The 16,646-nt window shown below is 44.9% G+C and overlaps 3 protein-coding genes and 2 non-coding genes across 5 annotated transcripts in view; 4 read left to right on the forward strand and 1 right to left on the reverse strand.

Moving 5' to 3' along the window:
- Positions 1 to 646, forward strand: part of LOC128724097 (uncharacterized) — a 1,359-nt gene extending 713 nt beyond the window's left edge. Inside the window, exons 3-4 of the mRNA XM_053817861.1 lie at positions 44 to 133; positions 196 to 646. Of these exons, the coding sequence (XP_053673836.1) occupies positions 44 to 133; positions 196 to 552 (447 nt within the window). The 3' untranslated portion in view covers positions 553 to 646. The remainder of the gene's footprint in view (positions 1 to 43; positions 134 to 195) is intronic.
- A 1,128-nt stretch (positions 647 to 1,774) lies between these two features.
- On the forward strand, positions 1,775 to 3,036 carry LOC128724098 (uncharacterized). Its single transcript, XM_053817862.1, has 4 exons — positions 1,775 to 1,964; positions 2,092 to 2,438; positions 2,530 to 2,613; positions 2,689 to 3,036. Exons 1-4 carry the CDS (start codon positions 1,775 to 1,777, stop codon positions 3,034 to 3,036), a joined length of 969 nt encoding a protein of 322 aa, XP_053673837.1.
- A 542-nt stretch (positions 3,037 to 3,578) lies between these two features.
- Positions 3,579 to 3,650, forward strand: Trnaq-uug (transfer RNA glutamine (anticodon UUG)). The gene has a single exon. It is a non-coding gene; the product is annotated as a tRNA-Gln (tRNA).
- Positions 3,651 to 3,853: 203 nt separating this feature from the next.
- Trnac-gca (transfer RNA cysteine (anticodon GCA)) lies at positions 3,854 to 3,925 on the reverse strand. Its single transcript has one exon. It is a non-coding gene; the product is annotated as a tRNA-Cys (tRNA).
- A 3,779-nt stretch (positions 3,926 to 7,704) lies between these two features.
- LOC128723719 (brain-specific homeobox protein-like) lies at positions 7,705 to 12,372 on the forward strand. The gene is made up of 5 exons (XM_053817485.1): positions 7,705 to 8,255; positions 9,205 to 9,518; positions 9,645 to 9,810; positions 9,924 to 10,057; positions 11,212 to 12,372. The coding sequence occupies exons 1-5, from the start codon at positions 7,705 to 7,707 to the stop codon at positions 11,985 to 11,987; spliced, it is 1,941 nt and encodes a 646-aa protein (XP_053673460.1). The 3' UTR covers positions 11,988 to 12,372.
- Positions 12,373 to 16,646: the final 4,274 nt, after the last annotated feature.

Raw genomic sequence — 16,646 nt, forward strand, 5'->3', positions numbered from 1 at the left:
TTGCAGACAAATAACAGAAAAACATATATCATTCTATTTCCAGATCATAGACTTGAATCCAGAATCTAAATCGTCTGTTGATGACGGACAAGAGATCATAGAGGAAACCATCCATCAGTCTGATTCGGTACCAGTAAGCTGAATGACTTCCTTATCGTTCTAATTTTTAATTGTTTCGGTTTTGTTTTGTTCAAGATGATGAATTACGAACGTATATCTACTGCACACAGTGACATAAACCAGGCTGAAGATATGAGCAACGTTATTGAGGAGACTATTACCGAAACCAACAATGTGGCGCACAACATCCAAATGAACGTTGAAAGGTCGCAACGATCCTGTAATTTTTTAAGCATCGGTATGAAGGATATCAACGTGAAAACGGCAGCATATGCAACAAATATTGCCTTGGAGCTGGAAAGTTTAGACACGCGGCAGCGGATAGTGGCAGAAAAGCTTATATCCGACGTATTATTTCACGCCAAGCTGGAAAACTTGACAGAGTATTCAATGGTTTTAGTAAAAGTAGATACTTTCGAGAAGCATTGCTAGTCTGTCATTAGTCAGTAAAATTTGCTTAATTGTACTCTTTGGATGTAAGTTAATGCGGAAACTGGACGGAAATGAATGAATTTAAAATGGGTGAATGTTTAAGGAACAAGATAAGCAGTTTGTGTTATTATGTCATGTATGAATTTGGGATAGCAGTTTTCAAACATTCATGTTAAAATTTAAGCTTTTTAATTGTACAAAATTAGATTTATGTTGGAATTAACAAGACATGTTTCCTTTATTTTTACTCAGTCCTTAATGAGAGGTTTAAGCGAATTTTCTTAATTTTATCAACCGTCGATGATTTGTAAGCGCTCTTTATGTATACACCTTGTGTTTGGCTGTTGCCATCTGTCAATTTGCGTTTCCAAAATCGTGATAAATTAGACAATAAAAACACTTTAGTGAACGTAAATTAAAAAGAGGTGATTTTCCTTTTGAAATTATTTAAATTCTGGTTTTGTATTACCGGTTTTAGTGCATGTAGTTATTATGAATTGCTTTGATCAAATTCGTGATGCGTGAATATTTCTTGTTTATCGTTGTTTCCTTAAACAAAGCATCGATGTTCCGATCAGGGCTTGTTTACTGTATTCGGAGGGTTTCCATAAATCTGGAACGATTTCATTGTAGAAAACAACATCTATGCGTTCGATCTTCATCACCATCTTCATTCAAAAATTTGAATTATGAAAGATTATAGTTCGCTCCAAGATGGACCGAGTACTGGGGATTATCGGTGTTTGTTTTACTTCAGCGCATCGTGAGCAAATTACAAGCTTTGTTTGTTGAAGGTCGAACGTACGTAGTTACATCCTGCATTGTTGGTTGTCCCTTCGATTACATTATTTTATTGAATAAAAGGAGATCGCAGGACGCCGTTTGGCCGAAAGTACTAGTTTCAATTCAAGTAGAGAACAGAAGAACGAGAGCTCCGACTGCTAGGAGCAGATTCTTGTTTACGATGAGTCGAACGTTCACTTAGCTTTTTGGCGGTAACTGGTTTGTTCCAACTGCTTGCAGATGCGGTCGATAGCATATTTTAAATAGGTTTTTGGATTCCACAGTTATGAATTATTACACAATCGGCCCTGATTATCAAAAACAAGCACGAACTAAAACCTCGACAGTGTCAGGCGTGCAGCGAAAAATGCATTAAATAATGCATTTAGTTGGGATTAATTGAATTGATGAACATTCCGATAACTTATATTTTTCAGCAATGTCAGAACAAAATGCCTCATCAATTTGGTCCTATTTTGCAAAAGATCCTGACGCGAAGAAAGCAAAATGCTTGCATTGTACTCAAGTGATCTCCTTCGAAAAATCCTCCCACTCTAATCTGAAGCGACATTTGCTAAGAAAACACCCGTTCTTAGAACATCGAATAGCTGTTCGTGTAAGTATTTTAGGTTTAAATTAATATTTTATTACAAAATATTATTTTGATTAAATCTATTTATGTCAATGTTCCATATTTAATCTATTAAATTAAAATTTCAATCAATTCTTTTTTCTTGTAACAGGGTCAAACATTAGGCAGAACAATATGGAACCATTTTACGAAAGAAACAGGGAAAAGAGCTAAATGCGGACACTGCCTCAACATTATCTCCTACCAAAGCACAACATTCAGCTTGAAAAGGCATATGCAAAACAAACACCCTTCGGTTCCCTTAGATGATGAAAACGTGTGTGAAAGCCCGGAACATGAGGAGAGGTTATACGAGGACTCGTTGGGTGCCTACGAATCGAGCAACTACGCCAAATCCTTCAAGGGGGCAGGTTCTGGCAATGAATCGGATACAGAAGGTGATTCAAAGCACGGCCTTATAGAATTACAACCGATCGACAACACTGAGCTCACGGAACCAATAAGAATCGAGGTAAGATGATCTGTTTGGCAATGCTTGTAGAAGGGGTTAAAAAAGGCAGTCGTCACAGCAAATTATAAGTACTTACTTATCTTCATTCTAGATCATTGATTTCAATCCACAATCTAAACATACTGCTGAGGATATGCAAGAGGGCAACGAAGAAAGCAATCATCAGTCTGACTCGGTAACATCAATTCGGCATAATAGAGATGAGAAAGCTATGACTGACGGTGAATGTATCGATCATTTTCTATTTTAGATGAATTATGAGCATATATCTGCTACCCACAACGATCTGAATCAAACCGACGATATCAACCAAGACGAAGCTATTATCGAAACCACCAACGTGGCACAAAATGCTGGAACGAACGTTGAAAGGGCGCAAGGATCTTGTGATTATTTAAGCATTGGCATGAAGGATGTCAAAGTAAAAACGGCAGCATATGCGACAAATGTTGCCTTGGAGCTGGAGAGCTTAAACACTCGGCAGCGAATAGTGGCAGAGAAGCTTATTTCTGACTTACTGTTTCATGCGAAGCTGGAAAATTTGACAGAGTATTCGATGATTTTAGTGAAAGTAGGTACTTTTGAGAAGCCCAGCTAGTGCTTGAGTGGGGCGTAATTATGTTCGATTCCTGATGTCCGTGCAGTGAACCATACGTCAAGGTATACTTGTAACTTAGTGTAATACTATTCTTGTGCGGTTTATTATACAATATTGATAATTAATTATGTGTAGTCAATAAAAAATTCTATTCCATACATTCTAGATAAAATATTGGGAATATTCGGAATTGCAAATTCATCAAGCATTCACAAAGCTGCCCGGTAAAAAAATAATCACTTGAGATTGATTGAGTCAATGAATGCAGAATCTACTTGAGTTTCAGAATCCAGTAATCTGCTAATATCTTTAATCCTACCGTTGTTAGCAAATAGAATGTCTTATAGATACTGGTGACCATGATTCTAAAATTCTACTAATTTACGCTAAAAGAGGAAATGTTATATTTACTATGGGGTTTGATGCCCATTTTGATTTTAGATTAAAAATATTGGTTTTAAAAATTGTCAGTTTACTTCAATAAATTATTTAAAAACGTGAGAAGTACGTTTGTATGTGTGTTGGTAACCACTGTGGCGTACGGTTCCATGGTGTAATGGTTAGCACTCAGGACTTTGAATCCTGCGATCCGAGTTCAAATCTCGGTGGAACCTCCCTTTTTGGTGAGTGTCCCCCCTTTAAAAGAGATCAATTTTGCATTGGCGAGCACTCAGTCGTGGAGAGTATATTTGAGTGTCTGTTTGAAGCAATAGAGAGAGAGAGAGAGAGTTACATTACCGAATCAGGAGAGTAGAGAAGATATGAAAAAAGCTCGTCGTTTTCGGGGAGCAACAGTAGCAGCAAAAAGCATCGGGAGAGGGGGCACCCGGGTTTGAACCGGGGACCTCTCGATCTGCAGTCGAATGCTCTACCACTGAGCTATACCCCCCATATGATTGCTGGCCGAATTATTTACAACTTAAACACGCATGCTCAGCTGTTATTGTTATTCAGCACTTTTTGATAAATGCTCTACTTCAAGGAGATAATGAAAGATTTTACCGATATAATTGAACTTTGATGTACTCGATTTTCTGCGTTATTCGTCAATGCATTGTACCACAGAATCCCCGATTCATGTTTCAATGAGGATGAAAAGCTCCAACCACTGTTTGGAGCCTACACCGCGAGGTGAGGTTTCCCTCACCAATCTAATACAGATGTTGGAGCTTTCTTTTCCCAGCAACCAGAGCCATCACAATCACATAGCAGACGTTTATGCTATCTTGCTTCAGCCCGGGAAAATGGACCGTTGCATTCCAACGCCACGCCAGAGGGCGTGGCTAGACGGAAAAACGCGCCTTCAACGCAATGGCCACACAGTCGATGACGCGGTGCAAGGCGCAGGATCAGTTTCGTCCTTTCGACCCCGTCCCATCCCGACCCGCACCCACCCACGAGCATGTACATAAGGTACATTTGCACGTTTGGTTGGGTTTAATGTGAAAATGAAACATTACGGTTTTCATCTTGCCTCGTTTCTGTGCCATTAGCCGTGATCGGAGCCCGGAGCGGATCCTGGGAAGGAAAATCCGCAACATGGCGCCTTTTGGGGCCGAAGGGGTGGCTGCTTCCTGTGACCGTTGTCGGTGTTATGGTTTCGCGCACAACATCCAATCACTGCCGGAGGAGTCGAGAAACCGAGAAGCCGAGAAGCCGAGAAGCCGGAAAGGAGGCATACCGGAAGCTAATAAATGAGTGGCGCATCAAATTAAGGACGGAAAAGGAGGGGAGCCCGTGGTGGGGCGGGGAAGAGCAAAAATGCTTTCAACATAAACAGGTAATTTGCCAGCCATCACACGAACGGCACAACTTAATCGATCGGGGTGACGTCGTTAGAAGCCGTTTTGCTTGTGTCGTCATTCCCTGGTTGTGATTTCGCTTGGGACGACGAACAAAAAAAAAACCTCCCGAATTACATTAGCTGGGAAAACTTGCGCGAACTAATTATCCACTTGCGTGTCGTAAGCGCGTGGTGTCGTCGTTTCATCAATGCCAATGGGCGAAAAGTATTGCACTCGGGAGGCTAAACGCGGGAAAAAGGAAGCAAAAAGACATGTTTTAATGGTTTCCACCGATACAATAAATCCCATCTGAAACAATGCATTGCGAAACGAATCCTTGATTCCACGTGGCATTCCACGTTCGTTGCGCGTTTTCCCAGCGGTTCTGTCGAGCAAAACCGCGGCTCGTGTGCATGAAACAGGGCGAGAATGCAACCGTGGTGCTGTGCAGTGCGTCAGGCAGCAACATTCAATAAATTATCAACCGCTAATTGGCGCATAATTATGCTGGCGCCCGGTACCATATTGAAGCTCCCCGTCGATGGAACTCCCGGATCTGGACCCCATCCGGTGCACCCTGGTCAGAATGCATATTTTAAAAGCCGCTTTTTGACCTGCCGACGGGTCGGTTGATGCTGCATCGCTGGTGGAATTATTGATGCGCTTTTCAGAAACAACCACAACCTGGGAGTGGGTCCTTCGGTGAGGTATTGTGGTGCTGGCTTATCCATTGTTCATGTGTGCAAATGTTTCAGCTATAGTTTCAATCGCACCACCCATTGTTGGGGATGATACATTTAAATTTAATTACTTGCGATCATACAGGAAATTTGGTGAAATTGAACTAAAAAAATTAAATGCACACTCTTTTATGTAAAAGTACAAAAGAAATACTTGATGCCTTAATTCTGTTTTATTACATACGTCCAACGTGAGTCGAAAATGAACAAATTTTCGGGCATTTTTTCCCTTTCCATGCCTTATGGCATGGATGCTCTGTTGGCTGCCCTAAATTTTAGTATGCGAAAAAGTTGATATATTGATGAAAGTGGTGCTGCTGGGAATGGCATTTATTACACTCTGAAATGGCTTAAAAATAGCTTTTTCGATACTGAGTCATGTTTGTTGGGTGCAATATTACATAAAGCGATAGTCAAACATGTTTTAAATGCAATTACCTCGTACTTTGACTAAATTAAAAATGTAAGCACTGCTATAAAGCGTATCTGAAAGTATTACTTAAAATTATACACGAATAAGCTAAAATACAAACTTATTTGCGTACACGTGACGCATATTTTGTGTGTGAAATAATGGATTTATGTTATACTTTTGCTAACAGGCGACTTTTCCACTACTTTAGTAAAAAAAACGCGAAGCAGTAGATATTTCTCACCTTCTTCCATGAGAATTGATGCGGTTTTATGCAAGTTATTAAAGTATATAAAAACTGGACTCCGATAAAAACCATTTTAACGTTCAATCCCAACCTTTGTTAGAACCATCCCCATCTAAGCAACCTTTGCAGCATCGATTTCAGGTTGGTTCGACTCGTCAGCCCATTAATTATCCTTGGCTAGGTATGCGAATGCGATCACACATTTTCCATCCGAGCAAGCGGTGCGTAAAATGCCAAATGACGGGAACCGGCCGTGGTTCACCTGCGGGCATGAATTTTCCCGGTCGCGTTCCGTACAGCCTGCCAGCGCCACGGTTAATTGTAATGAGATGTAATTAATTCAGTTACGAAATCAGGCTCTCCCCCTCAGTGCTAGTGGGTGTCCTCTCTCCTCCTCCTACTGAGTGGGGGTCGTGAAATACCACAACCATAATCAGCGATGGCAGTAATCTTTGCAAAATTGCACCAATAAGGCCCCGGGAGCGGCCGTACCGGGTTGGGAAAGGGCTGAACAGGGCTTTATTTAGAATCCGGGCTCCCACGCGTGGGGTCACGGAAGCACGGTTGGAAGGAGGTTGGAGCGAGTTTTTCCTGCTAGTCCCTGTCCGACGGCACAATCGTCCGATCGCGTGGATGACAAACTTTGCACCGACTCGGGGGGGAGCAATAAGGCACCCACTAATTGGCAATAAGGGACGATAAGAGACGCGATGACGAGATATTGCTGATGATGGTTGTATTGTTGTTGTTGTTGTAGTTGTTAGAGAAAAGAGAACGGTGGTGAAAAAAAAAATCCCCGAAGCACCTCGATTTGGCATCCCATTCCGCCATTTTGCCGCTCCAGAGCGGGGAGGATTTTTTTTTCACGGCAGCGCGTTTATCATTATGTACTCGCTCTGGGGATGCGGGAGGAGAGCGAAAAGCGAAGGGACACAAGGGGAATTTCCTAAATGGGAATGATAAAACATAATTTTGCCACAATTTAGCAGACAATTTGTTCGTCAACGTTTCGGAGCATCGGAGGTGGACGTGACGTGACGTGCGCGAGGTTCATTAGCGGAAGTATGTAAAATGGAAGCTGGACTATCCTCGTCGGCCGTAGGGTGAATGTGCACGCGCCCGTGTGTGTGTGTGTGTGGTTGTAGCTCAATTTCAAGCCCGTCGATTTCATCCCCTTACGGTACGAGTAAAGGACGAGCCAGCATCCCTTCCTTCTGGGGTTGGGTTGTTGTACATAATGGCTTCTGCTTCCGTTCGGTTGATTTCGTCCTGGCAGTCATCGGTGAGGTACGGTCGCAAAAGGATGCACCATCATTCGCACCCGTGAAAGGACACGAACGTTGGGTTGTGCCGCGTGCAAGGACATCAGAAAGGTGTTGACCAGCCGTGCGTTAGGTTGTGTGTCTCAGGAAGGACTCCGTGGGTTGTGGAAGGACCTTCAGGTGGCGTGTTGAAGTGTGCTGTGTGCTGACAGAAAGCGCCTCGATGTGTACGACCGATCAAAGGATGGCATCGGTGCAGGCTCAGCTTCACGCCGGTGGTGGCACTCGATCCGTTTATAGTGCGAAGGACACTTCACCGACGGCTGTGGCTCGCTGTAAGTCACCTTCGGCTACGGCCATCGCTGTGAAGACACCGTTTTCGATCGAGGATATTCTGTTTCAAACTGGAGCCCAGCAAGCCGTTGGCCATCCGGACAGTCCGGTTCGAGAACTCGCTTTAGGTGTTCGAGCGGTTCAATCTCCAGATGATCAGCGAGCTGATTCCGTGGGTGGTTCGTCTGATGGTGAGGATCCACCGGAAGTCGTGTCGGTGGGTCGGAATCTCGTGAGTGCGCGAAATAAGGACGATCGACAGGCGGCTAACAGTGGGCGTAATGGCAATGTGACCAACGTCGGCAACGTCGGTAGTAGTAGTGCCTCGGGAAATGGGGGAAAACCCGGTGATGCTAATATGCGCGATCGGAGTGTCCATCAGACGAGTGGCGCTGGGAGGGCTGCAGATGACGAGTATCGGAAGGTGTTGCACACGGAAAGGTGAGCTTTTGGGGCTGGTGGTATTCTGAGGGATTGGCAAGGAATGGTAGTTCATTTGAGAGTGAAAATTCGAGCGAAAATAGGTGTATGAAGGCATCGAACAATATTAGAAACGAGTGAATCGAGTTTAAATACATTTTTCTTGGCCGAGGATATACAGTTTGAGATTATCCTTCATGAATGTGTGTTGCTATTTTGGAACGCATTTTATTGACGATTTCGTGTCTTGTACTATCTGACAAATAAAACGTACCTCTGAGGAATAGGCGTAGCGCATATTTACATGATTTTAAAACTAAAATTTATTATCCTTAAAAACATAGTATACAAAATCTCTAGTGATACCAAACCGGTTGATATCTATGCAACTGGAAGAGTAAAGTTCGTTTTGTTCATTTCATAAGCAATCATTCCGTAAATTTACTTTTATTATTTCGTTTTGAGCTCGCTTGAACATTCGTTAATGTTGATAAGCAGCATATGAAGACCTTTGTATTTTTTAGTGGCACTGTAATAGTTTTTACGCTAAAGCCTTCTACGACTTGAAATTTTCACGTATCTGTATAGTTCAGTGCTATGTATGACACATATTAAGATGTGTTGTAATAATTAGGGAAAATGTAACAAAAGAGGCCAAATAAAACGAATGACACAAGATCACATTATTTTTTGGACCATTAGCGAATGATTTCGAGCTCACATTTAAAGAATAACTAATGAATTTCGATTCGAGAAATGAATATGAAAATTGGAAGATAAAAACTGGCCTAAAAATAACCAAACCCCTTCATGTCGGGTTTCGGAAAACTCAGCGGGCGCACTCACACTCACACCATAGAGCACCTAATTAGGACCACTAGGGACTAATAAGGGACCACCGAACTCGTTAGCCAATTTGCATCAAAACCTGACCTTCTCGAACGCCCTTCCGGTTGGTCTCTTTTTCCAGATTCGGCACCAAGCTCACTTCGGACCGCAGTGGAACCACGACCGGAACCCCTTCACATCATTCCTCCTCTTCCATACCACCACCCCAACAACCTCCACCACCTCCACCACCTCCTCCACCCCCACCACAACCATCCGTGGCCACCAACAGCTCACCAGCCGGACCAGTGCAATTCACCAGCGGACCGTCGGCAAGCGTCATGTACACGAGCAATCCTTATAGTGACCCAGGTTACCTGCAGATGGCGCTGGGAGCGTACCTGGCTCCGTCGGCCAGCGGTTACAAGACGGTCGATCCGTACTTCCTGTCACAGGGTAAGCGCGATCGGAGTTTTTCCCTCCATTGGCCGATAATTGCATTTCAACGGTCGGAAAAGTTGTGCCTTCGTGGGGTGTTTTGGGGCCGATTTTTTTTACACATCACTTTCACCACTCCACCAGGAATTTTCGCCAGCTCACCGCTTTTCCCGGGGGCCGGTTGTCCTGATATTGCGCTCGGGTTGGGCATGGGCATGAGTGCCCTGCGCCACTGTCGACGCCGGAAAGCCCGCACCGTATTTAGTGATCCTCAGCTGACGGGGTTGGAAAAGCGCTTCGAAGCTCAACGGTAAGTGAGCCGTCAGGTGATGATGAAATTAATGTGTCCAATTTGTCACTTTTTTCTGTGGGGTAATGGTTTTTTTTCCACTCTCTCTCTCAATTTTTGACCCAACATCGCAGATACTTATCGACACCGGAACGTGTTGAGCTGGCATCGGCGTTGGGACTGAGCGAGACCCAAGTAAAAACGTGGTTCCAGAACCGGCGTATGAAGCACAAGAAACAACTCCGACGGCGTGAGGTCAACGCGGCTGGTAAGTATTCCTGGGAGTTCTAGCCACTGGGAATTTTGTGAGGCAAAGACTACTTCTAATTGAGTTTCGTTGGTCAAGAAGCAGGCAAGTAGCCTGACCAAGGTTTTTAAAGCTTACACTAGACCGGTTTTTGGGTGGGGTTAGACAGTTCCTTCGACACCCAGTAGGGAGAGAAAACTTTCTTCAAACACAACTTTACTTCCCCAATCAAGCGCAGTAGGCATTGCCAAGTCGTACCCCTTATTCGGTCAGCGTCCTGCGGAACATCTCGGCCTACTCTGATGGGTTCGCAAAAAAGGGGTGCACGTAATCAAACTCAATTACCGGCCCTTATGTCGCAAGAAATTGGTCTTTAGAAGACCACCACCGAGCGGCCATCTTGTTTCGTCTTGAGATTCTTGGATAGTTGTGTGAAGAGGAAAAGGACGAAGCGACATCACAATAAAGGACCCTCTCACGTACACGGCATTCACCCAAGAAAACCCTTTTAAGAAGTTACAGAGAGCATTCTCACCCTTCGAGACGTTCCGTTCCGTCCATCTAGTCCTATTCCGTCCAAATTAGGGTTTGCCCCTTTTTGTTAGGGGTTTTGCAGCTTACGTGATGCCATTTTGTCTTTCCTTGGTTCACTGGTGGTTGGAGTTTTCCCCTCCAGTGTTTCCAGAATTCCTTCGAAGATGAAAATTCCAGCCGGGGCGAAGAATTTCCCAGCACCTGCGCGTCCGCTTTCGGATGGAAAAATACTCGAATTCGACTCGAGACGCGACCATGGACAAAGCCATCACTCACAGGGTGTCCTTTCAGACTCGAGAGCCATTGTGTTGAGGGTGGTTGGGTAAGTGCGTTTCAAACGCTGGTGGAACAAAGCCGAGTCGGCATCAAACATCGGTTGCAAAGGACGAAATAAGCGAGCTTTGATGCGAAGGAAGAATGGCTGGAAATGGCTACAGGAGCTATAGACCTATGTGACCTGTCTGGCCCGTGTTACTCATGGGGAAAAGTACGTTCCTAAACTCCCCAAACAACGCTCGAATGTATTCGAAAAACAGTGAAAATTCCGCTCCCATGAACCTGCATCATCTTTCAAGTCCTTTACAGGAGTTTTCGCGAAATTTTCACCATTCAGAAATTCCTTTCCATTTCTTCCCATACAGACACAACCGGTGGTAGCGGTGCTAGCTCCAACACCAACTCATCTGCTTCGTCTTCAGGCCGGTTGCATGGCACCACCGCATCCTCCTCGTCCGGTTCCGGTTCGTCCTCCTCGTCCACCGGCTCCTCAACATCCTCCGGACCGTCTGCCGGCGGTGAAAAGGGTGCCTTCACGACGTACGGCAACGGGAAGGGCGGTTCGGGTGGTACCCCCCACGGATGCAAACCTCCCACCTCGTCGTCTTCCTCCGGATCCTCCTCATCGTCATCCGGTTGCTCCAACGTGGGTACATCCGGGAACGGAATGCTCAAATCTCTGGCCGCCGGTGGACCAATGCATTCGTCCTTTAGCCTGGTTAAGCGATCGGCGGCAGCAGCGGCAGCGGCGGCAGCAGCAGCGGCGGCGGCAGCAGCAGCAGCCATGAGCAACGGATCCGTCCTTGGAATGTCGGGAACTTCCTCTGTTTCACCTCACGGAACTGGCGGATCGGCGACAGGATCGATGCATCACGCTTTCCATCCAAGTCAACACGCACACCATCATCACCACCATCACCAACACCAACAGCAACAGCAACAGCAGCAGGGTCCCCCGCACCATACCCACCCACTGGTGGCCCACCATCTGTCCCACCTGGGGCCTCCTCCATCACACCGTACGCCTCTGCACGAAGGTTCACCACTGAGTGATGACGACGACGAAGACCTGATGAATGACAGCGAGTCCGATTGCAGTGACGTGGACATAGTAGGCGATGAGCAGGGTTACTTGACGTAAAGCTGAGAGTGGATGCTGCGATTTGGTCGTGAACGAGCGCTGAACGGCTGAAGGTGAGGCGAGATAAGTCGCTCGAAGGATGAGCTCTCATGGGTGTGTGTGTGTGCGGTCGTACTAGCACCGGCAGGTAATAGTGGTTGTGTTTCGATGTTTCCGTGCGAGCCGTAGTGTCCTTGGTGAAAGAAATAGTTGCTAGAAATAAGTCCCTATCTATTATTTCGAATGTCGCGAGTTTATAGGACGAGCTTGTGTTCTAGTCTGACATACACCACAACAACACGCAACCAAACTCTAGTCGGATAGCGTACGATTCCTTGAGTAAACGGTGGGGGAAAAAAAAATTATTAATAAATCACACGAAAAGACTTCAAATAAAACCAGATTGAGGTACTGATCAAATGAGCCGCGTGTGTTTCACTTTCTTTTCTCGCGTCTGCCACACAGCTTTCGATCGATTGGTGGAGTTTGTAACAGTAAGCTTGATTGGGAATAACGCGCAATCATTTTCGTCCTGCGAAAAAAAACGCCCAAATTGCTAACAAGCAGGTCAATTGAGCTGGCTCATGTCCCTTTGGTCGAAGCTGGAGTATTCTTCGACTTGATTTCAACCCCACATGGTACGTGTTCACTCGAATGCCGAAGGCGGAGCTACAATGTCCTGTACGACGACGGTGGAGTATATAATCCTCACGTATCCTTCCCAAGCCTGGTACATATCAGCCCCATCGGTTAACTCGAACGTGAACCCTCTCACATCCTCTCCTCAGGTCTCCTTGCAATGTTCCTGGAAGAGAGAAGAATAACGATAAAAAAACACGATAGGTCGCTAATCTCTAGCAACTCCTGGTGTCCGGATGCAAAAGGGGATTCACTAGGCGTGCGCATTCGCCATCATCTCTTCGGTTCGCTCGTTAGAAAGAGGACGAACGCTAACGCTGGCCTGTCGTCAGGATTCTCTTCCCCCCCAGTTGGGTTGGGTTGAGTTGGCCTCACATTAGACGCAAAACCCGTTCCGGCGCTCATTAGTTCCAATTATATTTGATGAAGATATGGCATGTGACACCAGGTCGCGTCGGTTTGGTCGATGACGATGGAGCTCGAATGGTCGAATGGGCGCTCGTTTCGGTTCCCTCCTGTTCCGGAGGTTCTTTTAGGACCGATTTTGCGATTGCTTCCCACCCCCACGCCCGTTGGAAACCGGGAAACGGTCGAGGTAATTCATTTAAGGACCTTCCACCACAAATCATCTTCTGATTGAGCGCATTATTAAACTTTCGTGTGTTTGGCGTATGTTTTTTCGGTGGGTGGGGAAAGAGGGAGTCCCGGAATGGGTGAAACGGGGGCGAAAAATGCTCTCACGTGGGGTGAATTTTTGGAAGAATTCATTCAGGCCGCGGACCGTCGAGTGTGGGATTTTATTGGCGTTATTGGTGAGCATGCTAATCTGAGTGGACGGCACGTTTCTAACGGCGGGAATTGAATTTTTTGGTAGCATGTGGAGTATTTTACAATCAAGCAAACTTTCGGTTGAGTTTGAGATGGTAATTGGACGCCTTTTATGTAAATAGTCCTTTTTCAGGATGAAGGCATTTTTGCTACGCCGATTGGATATATAAATTGGAATAAAGTGTTGAATAATATGTTATTGCATGTTATATACTCTTTACTACATCATTTTAAAAGTCCATCATATCAATTTCACACAAGTTAAATATGGTAAAGAAATAATGCAGTTCATTGTCTGGGGCTGAAAAATCACTATTAAATCATTCATCATCATTTCATGCCTGATAGTTACTGGGAATAAGCAACTCTTTCCCTGCAAAATACTCTCTAAAACACCACAAAGACTCGGTATTGATCGGTTACTTAATAACCGTGAGAATGTTACAGTTACAGGCGTTAAAACACACAGCACAATCAACCAACGGACCCATTGTTTGGACGGTGCTTAAAGCACAACGTTCTCGGCACGTACTCGGTGTATTTTGCCAACCGGGCCGTGTCACAAAGTCTTTAAGTAACTAATTAGCAAAAGGCTTGGCCCCGGTTTCGGGCACGTTCCTTGTTGTGGGAAGCGCTCTGTGAAGCAGCAAAGTGCTGCTTGGTTTCATTGCGCTCGGGTGCTCGTGGTGACATCCCAGCATCGGAATAATCCTTCCCAAACCGGAATTCCAGTAGGATGAGAAGGAAAAGAATGGTTCCAGTCAGCTTCTCATTATCACATCGTTCGGGGGTGGAATTTTTGCCCTCGCTTTGGCTAAACTGATGCTTTGTTGGATTTAAAGAAGTTTAAACACATTTACAGAAAGCTTGTCAGCAAATGAAGATGAAGCTAAAACAGATGAAAAAGGACTCTAGTCTAATCTACGTGCAAATCGTCTGATGCTCTCGACCGATAAAGGCACATGTTTTCTTGCACTTCCGGGAGGAAATTAAATGTTCCCATAATTACATAAGCCATTTATTGCTGCATTTAGCCTTAGCTTCACACAGCTTCGTGACATAACGAAAGAATCACACACCTTTCGCTTTGTCCTTGTGACCGGTGCCATTGACATCCTGTGCATAAGTGGTTGCTTTAGGAAAATAAGCCCCCATCCTGTGTGTTCCCATGCATTTGTCGCAGCAAAAAAGGACACACTAACATGTTCCAGGCGCTCAGGGCGACTCGTGTTCCGGTTGCGCCTTTTGTCTTGCATTTCCGCCGTGGTGTATTATATTCATCTGTTTACCTCAAACACACAGCTCGGTTAATGATCTCATCGGTGCTGAATTGGTGAGCAACGGATGTGATGATGTAATTATGTTAAAGGGTTTTGATTCCTTCTCTATTAAAAATGTAACGGAGATTTCCGGGAATTCACATTTAGATTCAACTATGAAGCTTCCTCCGAACGATCGAAGTAGGCGTTGAAACGGTTCCAGCAAATGGAAAACTATGAAACTCTAAGAACACACGGCACACGGTCATTATCCTGCAAATAATGTCAACTATCACAAACGTGTCGAGGGCTGTTGCATTGTCCCATGAAAAAAAAGAGCCCCAAGGCATAATTATTACGACGTATGATGACACTCTCGAAAGGGGAAATACAACAGCTAATACAGATGCAATCACGCACTATCACTATGGCAACGATCAAGCCAAAAAGGGAGACCAACTCGATAAGCGACATTATTGGAGGTGCGTTTCGGCACGTGAACCGTTGCTGAAAATTAGACCGATAAGATCGCCGGGTAGTGTGTTATTTAAAGCGAAAAATCATGCCAACGAAATATGATTTAGCACGAACCTTCGCTTAGGCGTGTTTATCGCGCGGAATGTGCCCTTTAATCTAACGAAAATCTCTTCCCATCTCGCCGTTGCATTTAGCTGATGCCGAAACAAACAAAAAACTCACCACTCCACTCGGGCTGTCCCGGTGCCAGGACGACATCGCTTATTGCTTTCATTTTCCCACCTTTCCCGGGTACAGGGCGCGATGGTTCCATTACGCGACCAAAGAGCAGCTCTCTGTGCACTAATGTGCACCGTTTCGTCCACGTCCACGCCACGAAGGACGAAAGGACGAAATAAAAGGGCGCATTTTGCGCTGGCGAGATTGACAATTTAGATATCCGTCTCCACTCCAGACGCACGACAACAGCAAAAAAAAATGGGAACTATGAATAAAGCGCGCGTGGAAAATGCCACTGAATAAAGCGGAAAATTGATTGGATTTATTGCAGCTCGTGCTTCGAGGGCCAAGGCTCGTGGGTTGTGGTTAGAGAGAAAGAGAGAGAGAGAGAGAAAGAGGTCCTTTAGACGAGCGTGTGAAGGGGGAAAAAAACGCCACCCAAAAGGCAGACAGAAGAGAAAGGGCAATGATTCACCCGCGATTTGACTTTTCGGCGTGAGCCAAAAATTACAAGGATCGTGTTAACACTCCGAACAGGCTCCGAAGGGGGAAAAAAAAGTACAAATAAACGGTTTATTCCGGCTCGGGACACCCTCTCTCTCTCTCTCTTGTAGGGTGAGGGGTTTGTCGTGGGCCAGAGGGTCGACAGGCTCGAATCGACCGGAAGCGGGTGCAGATGTAAATATTGTTATTAAATTTAGATACGATCAATAAAGGCGTAATTAAGCGTTTCGGAAAAGGGGTTTTTAAAAGTGCGCATGCTGCGAGGTGGAGGAAGGGGAGAACCGAAGAGGTATGAGGCGGGGGAAGGGAAATCAAGGACGAGCCTACGAGGGAATTGTGAGAACGAAGATTCCCGGGAGGGAAGTGCTAATATTATTTCGATACTGTTCTCGTAGGGGGATGTTTAACTTTTCGGAATCAATAAGAAGCATTCGTGATCAATGATTATCTTCTCAATTGTACAATACATTTTGAGAATTGATCAAATAAGTAAGTATATATAGATCCTTAACATGTTTATTTTACAGCTTACAAGCAGAATATTATTACCAAGATCAAGAATTAAGCATAATTAAACAGCTTACAGGTGTACCTGCAATCCGAATAATTCATTTTAATTAAAAAAAAGGATTACACATCCCATAATAATTAAAAGTAAATGATCTTCTTTCCAGCTTCTTTGTCGGTTTTCCATGTGGAGTTAAACCCGTTCCATAAGATCGGGTCCTTGTTACGGATAATCAACGTGTTCAGG

This window comes from Anopheles nili, chromosome 3 (assembly GCF_943737925.1).
Source record: "Anopheles nili chromosome 3, idAnoNiliSN_F5_01, whole genome shotgun sequence".
NCBI classification, from domain to species: Eukaryota; Metazoa; Arthropoda; class Insecta; order Diptera; family Culicidae; genus Anopheles; species Anopheles nili.

Bases quoted from the DNA above. Each gene is read 5' to 3' on its own strand.
- LOC128724098 (XM_053817862.1), top strand. From the start codon at position 1,775: ATGTCAGAACAAAATGCCTCATCAATTTGGTCCTATTTTGCAAAAGAT. The intron at 2,439-2,529 runs GTAAGATGATCT...TCTTCATTCTAG, and splicing joins CGGAACCAATAAGAATCGAG to ATCATTGATTTCAATCCACA. The intron at 2,614-2,688 runs GTAACATCAATT...TTTCTATTTTAG, and splicing joins GCAATCATCAGTCTGACTCG to ATGAATTATGAGCATATATC.
- LOC128723719 (XM_053817485.1), top strand. From the start codon at position 7,705: ATGTGTACGACCGATCAAAGGATGGCATCGGTGCAGGCTCAGCTTCAC. The intron at 9,519-9,644 runs GTAAGCGCGATC...CCACTCCACCAG, and splicing joins TCCGTACTTCCTGTCACAGG to GAATTTTCGCCAGCTCACCG. The intron at 9,811-9,923 runs GTAAGTGAGCCG...CCAACATCGCAG, and splicing joins AAGCGCTTCGAAGCTCAACG to ATACTTATCGACACCGGAAC.